Genomic DNA, 11,532 nt, shown 5'->3' on the forward strand with positions numbered 1-11,532 from the left:
ATTAATAAAATTAAAAATTTAAAACAGTACGAGTGAATTATTTCCCATTTCTTAAACAGCATAAATTTTATGACTACATACGATGTCGTTAGCAAGAAATAATGAAGCTATATCATTTTTGTTGGAAATATAATTCAAACAAATACTTACAGTCACTATCGTAATTGTTGCTAAGTCTAATTGCTTGTTCTTCGACGCATTTTTCTCCCGATTCCTGCTTAGACTTTCTTTTTCAATTTAGTATATTTGTCCCGCAAAGCTTCCCATGACCGTTGAATTCCTGTCTTTGACACAATAACAACTTTAAATTCCGAAGTTACAGTATAGGACTGTTGATTTCTCAAGACATTAGTTCTTCTACTAAATCCACTAGTTCGGCTCCTTCTCAACTAAAACGTTTAGCGACCGATAAAATGAAAAAGAAACTTTTGAAATTAAACGACATTATGTGGGTACAAAAAAAGCTTTCATACTTTCACCCAAACTATTATTTTCGTGTATAACTGGTTGAATTGGTGCAGGAAACGTCCTATTTTATTGAATAGGTTTATTGGTCATGATCGAGTATCGAAGTATCGAATTGGGATAGTTTAAAAAATATTTTTTTATTTTTTTTATAAGACACCTTTAAGATTAATTGCACAGATAATGATTAGTATTATTAGGTCAACATGCAAAATATAAATCCTTTTTACTATACAAACTTGACGAAAAGACCCATACATATATTAAAATGATAATATACAAAAAATAAAAAATTGATTGGACATTGCTACAATGTACTGTAGATAAGATATTAAAATACGTAATATTTATAATTCTTAATTTTAAGAAGTGGAATTTTGACATATAGTCATTAAATAAACAATATTTTGTGGGTGTTCCATTATTTTCTTAATCAAAAAAGTTAAACAGAAACATAAGTATAAAAAAAGCATATTTTATCGCATGCAGTAATAAGCCACATCGACGTTATTTCAAATCTAAGTCTAAAATAATTGCTCCATAGCTTCTGGGATATTATAGGAAATTTCAGAAACAATATTCACTAATCTCGTTCACAATATCTGAAAATTATTGTTAGTTGATTCGAACGATTTTACTGTTCCAGCTAAAATATAAAAAAACTCAATAAAATATTTTTACTAGATGTGGTCACATATTTGCTTTACTTTAATATCTTCGTTTGAAAGAGGTTGAATGTTTTTTTCTTGGACACGGGCTTTGATACAAATTTTATCGTTTCTTCAGTATTCATATGTATATGCGTGTATTTGGAGCAAATATTATTCTGTGATTCGGTATAATTCGCAAAATTGTTGGTTTATTCTTTATCCAATCATGATTTCTTTCCTTATATACACATATTGATCTTTTACTGGTAATTTTTAAGTTTTGATACAACCTGATTTTATACAGCTTCGATCATTCTGTCTTATCGCCACATAAAACAAACTTTTGTGTATTAAAATGCAAATATGTTTAAACATATTCGATTCTATATATTCTATATACATATATAAAAGTTTGATCTGCAGCAATTAAGTTGAAACCGAACTTTCGGACTAAAAATTAAAGTTTAAACAGGCGTTAAAACAAATGTTTGGAGTTCATTAACGAAAAATTTTTAATATATTCGTAATAAGAAGTAATACGTTTCTTTTCTTTTTGTGTTAAAAGCACATAATTTACTAGTAAAATCGAGAAACAAGATAAAAAGAATTCAAAAGCATTTATTTCGGCGCTTTTATCGCAACTAAAGATAATTGGACTTAGTGTAGTACTTGCAGTGCAATGTAGTGTAGTGTAGTCCAATGATATTAAATAAAGTACTCAACGATTATTGCTCAACCCTCCGCACTGCTGTTGAAATGCATTTACTCAACTAACGAACGATTTGAAATTTCGAACTAATGTAGCCAGCCACTGTACAGAGCTTGATACTGTAGCCAGCTACTGTAGCTTAATCGTGCGTTGGCCATTAAGCTACAGTCGCTGGCTACAGTATCAAGCTCTGTAACTCTGAGCATAATTTTGCGTTGCAGAACATATAAAGAGTACCACAAAGCTACAATTTTGTTAACAACAAAGAGTTACCATCTTTAGGTTCTGAAGAATTTATGAAGCTCAGTAAAACAACTATAGTTGCCCTACACAAATTCGACGTTCTTTTATAATCCTCATATAAATTTTTTTAATAAATATTGAAAAAGGTAATATCTTGACCGGTAATTAAATATATATTCTCGGTGAACGTATATTAATTTAGCATAGAAAATGACAAGTAAATAATTAAATATTTTGGTAATAAATCTATATAGCTGGAGGGTTATAACGTTAGTATTTTTAATTAATTACGGTTATATGGTTAAGTATCCGTATAAACGTTTTAACATAGAAAGTTTAGACACTGTTTGAGAACTTGTTTATCCGTGCGTGTATTGTAAAATTAGCTTGATTTAATGTGCGCTAAAATGTCATATAATCAGATATCGGATAAAAGTAACTATTGCATTTTATTACTTTTTTTAATTATTTGTGCCACTGTTATTGAAAAAATGAAGGATTTATAGATAAACCAAGTTCCCAACGCAGGAGATACTTAATAAAATAAATAATTTGTAATTTGTATCCATTTTCAGATTTTCTGCACATATGTTTGTGGCTATAAATTTTAATTTTTATGCCACAAAATAATTGTAATTCTTCTTGATTTTACAAATTTAATAATCTATATATTTAATTTAAGGAATTTGTAGTTTCAACTAAGTTAATTCAAAACGACAGTGATAATACACAAAATGCCTTAAATTTTTTCCCAATTGGTGATCGTGGCAGTAATGGACAGTCTTCGACATCTAATGTGGATCGCAATGGCATCATGTTTTTTACTCAAGTACACCGTGATGAAATTGGGTGCTGGGATACATCCAAACCATATATACGCGAAAATCTAAAATTTTTGGCGAACGAAAATGAAAGCAACATGTCACGTTTAATACAATTTCCGAACGACTTAAAAGTTGATCAAGAGTATGAGCAAAACATATGGGTTATGAGCAACCGCCTACCCATATTTTTATATAGCCAGTTAGATTTTAATGATATAAATTTCCGCATCTTACGCGCCAATATTAACAAGGTCACTACCGGCACTATATGCGATCCCAGTATCAGAGCAAGTACGAAGCTCAAAACTGCTACACTGAATGAGGGGCAATGCCTATGATGTGGACACGTGGAAGAAGAATTTCTTAAAATCTATATTTTTATAACAGTTGAAAGCAAAATTAATAAAATTATCACATTATAATTATAAATTTGTATTTAAATTTTTATTAAATAAAACGAATATTTTTTTTAAACTACGAGTACAACGCATCACTATTGGAGAGAATAAATATCTTGATATGCCTTTCAATTATTTGCATAAAGCAACTTGTTGTGCTACTGAAGCTAATCACGACAATTTTTATACGCATACGAGTGTATAATATTGTGCAGAATCAAGTAAGTTTTATTTATCTTAACTACTTTAGTCAACTAGAAAGATAAAAAGTATTATTTTAAGAGTCCCTGAAAAATCATATTTATTATATTTTATTATAGTTAGCAAAGTAAACAGAAAAATGTTTATAAATTCAAGATGTCATTGGCATTCTTTGCTAAATAAGATACGTTATTATGGATTCAATTCTATACCGGGTTGACCGTATAGTTTATATATAAACTGTTCGTCTGATTTTCTTCAACGATTTGAAAGCCTGTGTGATAAGACATTAAATTCTGTTTATTATTGTTTATTTAGTTTTTATTTGGTTGGCATATGAAAAACAGTAAATATTTACTATATGATATTATAATCAAAGACATTTTTTTACATTTACTCAGTACAGGCATTCAACGGCACCCTGTAGAGTTATGGCATCCATCAAATTTAGCCAAGACTAATCACTACTATTACTACTATTTGTAGTGATGATAGTCTTGTGAATAGTCTTGTGATTGCAAATGATATTTGTACGTAGAATTAAAAACCTACCTGATCTAGTAACATATCTCACTTATCTTATCTATCAATTCACATTCTTACTGTTTGTAGGGTACAAGATTGAAAAATTAATAAAGGAGTAGGCTTTTGTTATCTACTTGCTGGATTAATGTTTCATTCCTAGTTTTGATACTTCTGCTTTATTACGTTTGCTTTATTTAATTTTATCAGTTTGTTAATTGCTTAAGAAACATGAGATGCAGTCGGGTTGTGTCAGTGATGTGAGAAGTTGATGTACGGACTTAACTTTTGTAATAAGTGTTATGACTTGCTGAGTCATTATTGAAATATTACTTATAGTTTTCTTAAACAAAAACAATGAACGTGAGCGCTCACATTAGTTTCGCTATTGTACTACTTCTTTCTATGTGGTCGAAGTTGTCCATAGCGCTGGAAAACGGTAAGTAGGAAATAAGAGTGCAGGCGAAGCTACAAGCAACTGATTTGACTCTAATAATTTATCTCAAAAGTATTTGCATTATATTAAAAAATTTCACTGAATGACTTTCAGATGATATTTTAATGTTTAAAATAGTTTAAAAAATGTGCCTGTAAAATGTCTTATTACCCAAATAATTGACTGGAAAGTAACAGAAATTATTATACTTAGTGCTAAAATAATATTAATAGATTGCAATGAATTTTACTATTCTATGCTATTTCTATGGATTAAGTATGATGTTATAGACATTTGCAGTGGAAGTCTTTTGAGGTTTACTTATGGTGAACCCACGCTGAGCAAAAAGAATGCGCGAAGCTGAATGGCGATATCTTCATGCTTGGCATTCTGATATTTGAAGATGCCAATGATACTAAGGAGCACAGTTATATTTCCTATATGTAAGGTGCAATGATATCGTGATGCTGAAATAAAATATTGATAGTTATTTTAATACGATTTAAACGACTGGAAGAATACGCCAATTTAGCTGTTTTGCCAATGATGTAAACAGCATCAAATGTTAGGCGCAAGGAAATAGCAGTGTTCATTATTAGTATATATTAGATATAAGCAATATCACCTTCAGGCTTTTAAAATTTCTTTTTCACCATCGAAATAATATTGACTTTATTTCCATCTCCACGCTTAAAATCTTTCGACATAGATGCATTTAACATTATATCTATTGCAGTATTCTTTGTTCGGCAAATCTAACAATTTTTTTTTTTTTTGACTTTACTCATACAAATAGACCCGTCAGAGATAACTACTGACATTTAGCCAATGATTTCAGATATTTTGAAGGTATTGAAGTGGATTGGAAAGAATTATAAGTTTGCTGTGAAATTTTATGCAAAGGATGTTCTTCATCTATAACACAATATTTCGTACCTCTGCATATTTCTGATTTCAAAATAAGCGAGCAATTGATGGCAATAATTGATGGTTTCAATTTAATATATTCGGAATTACCATATGTATTAATAATGTAGACTATCCCTTGTTAACAATTTTATTTTAATGTGTCAATGTATAGCCTTATTATCAACTTCAGTATATGAAGATAAAAGTAGACCGATTTTGGAAAAATAAGGCTGTTGAAAAATAGTTTTTTCAAAAAATAGTATATTCTCTGTAGTGATAGGTAAATTTTTTGCATTGGCATCATAGTGTACTCGTTAAGGTTTGGATTAAGACTAGTTTTTATTTATCTAACTATAATTTACCAGCTTACAAGCTAACTTAACTATTATTCAAATTATGCTCTCTTATTTTCCATTCTTATAAAGAGTTTATTCTATTTGTATAGAAGCTTAAAATCTACAAGCATAGTGCTCTGATACTCGAAGTTGAACGTTGCAATAATTCTTAATGACTTCGCACACATTATGCAAAAAATCATTTCTAAAGTTCATATCGCAATTATCCTGTCAGTGATTTCGCAGCCATGAGTTGAACCTACATAGATATATATTAATCGCATTAAAGATTGCTAGATTTACATCTGCTAATAGTAGATGACTATAAGTGTACGAAAATTGCGCGTGTGTACCAGACCAGATAGTATTTTAAGAATACTGTTTTCAACGTTTGTTGTACCAAGACTACTTTTAATTCCGGTTTCATCCATTTGGTACTTAATAATTGAGTCTTATAATGATATTGTTAAATAATTATTTGCGACAGTTTCCAGATGTAGGAAACAAGTTACTCCTGTTAACAAAGAATTCTTTTTGACTGGACTTCAAAACTCTCAGAAACGTAATTTAAAGATTGATATATTATGTTAAAGCCACTAAGTAAGTTATTTATCAAAGGAATACGTATCATCGTCGACTGCTTTAATAATTTTTATCTATTTTCTGCTTCCAAAAAACACTCCATCCTAGAAGTTATAATTGTGACTACTTTATCATAAATAATGAAAATGAAACGAATTAGATAAAATGTACATAGACATATTTTTTTTCTTCAATATTGACTATTTTTATCATTTTAAATCTAAGGTAACGAAAGGGTATGCCATGGGGTAACATGGCATTATAAGAAGTAACACCTGAATATCTTCTATTATGGTAATTTATATAAAGCATTGAAGTTTAGCAATATACTCAGTATCATAAATAAATAATTTTAAAGAATGCAAACAAGTCATCAGATAATTATCAACAGATAATAGTAGATACTTTAAAAAGCATTATTTCTATATGGAAGTACAGCCTAACTTGAGTAGTAGGTCAACAATTTTTTTTAACTTAAACTATTAATATTTATTAATGATTAATAATTATGTCAAAATTATTGTTGTAATTTGTATAGTTGTTGCAGTATTAATATTTACTAATAATTAATATTTAAAAATCACAATTACTACTTTGATCAAAACTTAAGTATATTTAATACTTGCATATTTTCTTATATGAAAAATCGAATTTTTCAAATTTTCCTATCTAATCATCACTACACCTAATCAAACTTAACTTCAATTCCTACAGAAATTGCTCTGACGTAACTTTCAAATCTTTATATCTACTTAGTCCTAGAACAAGACAAAGTAAAGAACAATTTGATAGTCCAGCATTCATTTTTTTCATTTCTAAGGACGTGTGCGAGTTAGGCTAAAATGTCTTCCTTACATATCACACAAAGATACCTATTTTCTAATAAATAATAATAATTCTTATATGACTCCGTGATGCCATATGCTATCATAGAAATGTTATTTATTATTCTATACACCTGTTGAATTGCAAAATAAGGCTTTCTGGATCCTTACCATTGGTTAGAAATAAGATTGAATTGTTAAATCCAATCAATAAAAAATATTTTTTCAAAAAGCTTTAAAATGGAGATAAGCCTATTGATCTATATATTTGTTGTATTTTCGTTCAGTTTAGATAATGAAATTTTACCTACTTTCTACACTTTCCGATAGTATTTTGTAACGACCTTTCTGGCCCTCTCTCTACAGCTAGGGTATAACTCAACGAGTATACCAGGGTTTGTTATAAGAAATTTATATATATAATAAAAAAGAAAAGAATGAAACACTTCTGTCTTGTGTTTTGTAGTAGCGTTTATTATTCGTCTTAAATTGAAGTTATAAATTGCAACAGAGTAATGTCAAAGGCGTAAGTGTTGAAAGCGTTGCGATCCTTCTAAGTCTTGCAATCGTTGCGAGCGTAGGAATCGTTGAAGTCGTTGTAGTATTACAATCGTTAAATGCATTGTATGCGTTGCAATCGTTGAAGGCATTGGAGGCGTTGAAATCGTTTTGATCAGTGGTGTAAAAACCTTGAACAGAAGAAATTGCAAATAGCAAAAAAAGAACAAAACTTTAGAGTAAACTCGCTAATAATACAATCCAGACCTTGTAAGCAATAGTCAGGCAAAGATCCCTTCCCGATGTTACGCCTGGCCATGCTCGTCAGCAATCACCAAACGCTCGTAGAGTTACACGTATTCTAACAGTGTCGGTGACTTGTCATCCATTTCTCCATTAGCTATGGCTAAATTGAAGTCTGGATAACTGGTGAAATTACACTATGCCAGCATAAGCCAAGCAGAAGTTCACTCAACTGGTCACTTCACCCAAACCAGTTCATCCTAGACCAACTAGTCCGAGCTCTCACAGCTTTCCCTAACATAATCGACTTACCTTGAACAGAAGAAATTCCAAATAGAACGATTTGGCAATTTTGCTGCTCTTTTTATTTGAAATTCCTCAAATTCAATAAAAATAGCTGCGTCACATAAAAAATGCGTGCACAATATATTACTAAATTTGTTTATGCAGATAAACAAAAGAAATAGTTAACAAATTTAACCCCATTTTACCAGTGGCAAAAACTAATAAAGACATGATTTTACAGGGTCATTCATTTATCAAAAATGGGTTTTAATAAAGAAAAAAAATTAATTTTACTAAATAAATTTAATAACTAAAAATATGAAATTTCCCCTTTATATTTACTATCAATGCGATTTGTGGGGTTAAATTTTAACGTAAAATTTGATCCTTACAATTTATTTAGTATTGCCTGGTGTCTGAGTTTTTAGCGAATGTTTTTCTTTTTCTATATAAAAAAATTAAATCTAGTACTTTCATGGAGTCCATAGGTCAGTATATTGATTCTTTTGTGCTTGCACATTCTATAAATTTGCATTCTATATGATGGCGTCGTATAGTTTTTTGCCTATTTTTTGCATTAATAATTCTAAAATCCATATGTAATTAATGACGTTAAAATTTTCAACAATTCTACATATATATGCAGGATGGCATACATCTGACATAGGTATAAAACCATATATATATAAGAACTTATACGCCATGACGAACTTAGACGATTTACATAGGATCTCCAGTTGTCTCTGTCTCTTGTTAAATGTCGTAGTTCGTTGAAGGATTTATCAGGTCATGTATATGGTTCGTCTCCAGGTCGTTTTTGGTCGGTCCTTCCTCCTGGTTCCTTGGGGGTTCCACTTCAGTGTGGCGTGACATATTTCATCGTAGTTCTTCCTTAAAGTATGTCCTAGCCAGTTGAATTTGCGTCTTTTGATTTGCGTATTAACATCCTCTTGCTCAGTTACGCATAAAAGCTCTTCATTTGAGATGGTTCTTGGCCACCATATTTGCACGATGTTCCGAAGACATCTGTTATTAAAGTTCCGTAATTTACATTTGATGTATTGCTGACCAGCCAAGTCAGTAGTTTCAATATTCTAATTTCATACTTACAATATGGGACTAGATTTGAAGCTTTGGTTAATGCATTAAGATTGGGGTAGGTTTTGTGTTTTTTGTTTGTTCATATTATTTAATAATATTTCTTTCATTATCTGAAGTATCTTCATTGATATCTTTTTGTAGGTCAGTAAATCTATTAGAATTGACATGTTTTTCCAGTAAGTAGTTGTTCAGAGTATTTTGTTTATTTGTTTGTTGTGTGTGCATTTATTTTTTTTTATTTTTAATGGAGTACGCCTACGTTCGAATTCGGGATAATGTGGTTTTACCAGTACACCAAAAGAAAATTTGCGTAATTGTAGTAGGTTAAGAACATATCGCGGGCCGCACTAACACTAGTCGCAGGCCACACGCGACCCGCGGGCCGTACTTTGGACATCCCTGACCTACAAAATCATTTGTACAAATATGTGCTGACTTGAAAAAAACGTTAAGATAAAAGTGATCAAGGTCTTACTGTAGAAATAGTATTAATAATATTATTTATATTAATAATATAATTAAAATATTTAAAATTATTTATTAATAGTAAAAGTAAGTGGTTTAAAAAGTTATTAGGACAGTTATCGAAAAATCTGGTATACGTTTAACAGTGAGTTAGCTAACTCTATCAGCATCATGTTTGGAGTCTTGCTCTCTTAGAGTAAAATAGACTTAGACTTAAGATACCTGTTAGCAGTAAGAATTAAATAAATTTTAAAATTTAGAATGAACAATTTTCACAAAAAAATTAATGTATAAACAATAACATCAGGTATTTCTTAAATTAAAATAAAATTAAAAAGAACTGGACAACACGTTTTTTCTCAGAAGATATAGGGAATGAAGAGTTCTGTTTTGGTAAAAATATTTGCTTGGCGTTTTCTTATATACATATTATTACTTTGAAATAACGTGGCTGAGCTGAATTATCGTAAATGATCGTTTTTCTATAATAGGTTTCACAGGTTCTCTCATTTTCACACCGTTTCATCGTGTTTAGTAATGTGGATAGTATAATTATTTTTCACAATGTTTCTCAAGCTTTTTTTTCAAAATTATTTTTTTTATCAAGCTGCTTTACAAGCTTGTTATGATTTATTAGTTGTAGTCTTTTTACTATACGTATATAACGAATGGATGTATGGTGTGGAACTTCTTCAACGTAGTTCGCAGTTTACGCAATTTGAGTTCTTGTATAAGGGCAAGTTTTTTAGTGGACTTGTTGCCATCTAGTATGGCATTTAACGTTGTAAGTGCATTTATTCCGATACTTGGTAGAGTATTGGTAGGTCTAGCATCAAACCAAGGTGGAAGTTATGTTCTACATACATTTCTACACTGGTAACTGGCGGAATTACTAAGGAGACTCTAATGGGGCGTTCATCGGCACAATGTACCGATGTGTAAAGATCACCGTGATGTTGAGCCTTTATGGCAGGAAATCACGTTAATAATTGTGGCATCCCTGTTTTGAAGTTTTTTGTAAAGTTATGCTTTACAATCATCCCGTCCGTTGGTTTCTGGGATTTGTGCAGCCAGAGTATCAAATTTCTCACTGTTGGTTCCAAGACCAGTCATCTTTTTTGTTATTACCTTTAGAACAGTCCTCTTCGCCCGTGATTGCATGTTGCTCCCGTTATGCTTACACATGCAAGTCACGGTAACTTGTTGAGTGTATTGATAACGCTTTGCAATTCTGACAGACTATTGATCCGTAAGTGACCATACGTCTGATTATTGTTGTGTATCCATCTATCGCAGTGACTTTGGTGTACACCTCGAATTCTTACCTGCGATGAATCTACTTGTCATAAAGGCTTTGGTTGCCTTTTTTATCACTTTTTGGATATGAAATTTCCATAGTAATTTTTAATCAAAGGTTATACCCAAAAATTTTACCTCCTTTTGCGGTTTTATTTCTAACCCATCCAAAGGGATGTGTTTAAGATGTTTTACTTTGTATTTTTTCGTAAATGGCACAATGGTTGATTTTGCTGGATTTATTTTCAGCCCAACCGAATTGCACCATTCTTTTGTTAGTTTTAGGTCTAACTGGATTTTCTCGCACAAAGTATGTCTGAGTTCTGCAGATTATTACCACATCATCTGCGCAACCCTGGATTTGGAAGCCATTCCTATCTAGTCTTACCAATAGCTCATCTACTATCATACTCCACATTAGTGATGACAATACTGTTTGCAAAAACATTACCATTACCATCCTTCAATATCTAAGAAAGCGCAAATTGCCGTTTCTTTCTTATCCATGCTGTCCTGAATCGTATTAATTGTTGATGCAGGGCCGTT

General features: G+C 30.9%; 1 protein-coding gene across 1 annotated transcript; it reads left to right on the forward strand.

Moving 5' to 3' along the window:
• Positions 1 to 2,743: 2,743 nt before the first annotated feature.
• On the forward strand, positions 2,744 to 3,294 carry LOC119677171 (L-dopachrome tautomerase yellow-f-like; the record flags this gene model as incomplete). The annotated part of the gene is made up of 1 exon (XM_038088440.1): positions 2,744 to 3,294. A coding segment is annotated over one exon (486 nt), but the record flags the coding sequence as incomplete, so codon positions are not given.
• Between the last annotated feature and the right edge of the window lie 8,238 nt (positions 3,295 to 11,532).

Source organism: Teleopsis dalmanni, chromosome 2 (assembly GCF_002237135.1).
Source record: "Teleopsis dalmanni isolate 2A chromosome 2, ASM223713v2, whole genome shotgun sequence".
Classification (NCBI taxonomy): Eukaryota; Metazoa; Arthropoda; class Insecta; order Diptera; family Diopsidae; genus Teleopsis; species Teleopsis dalmanni.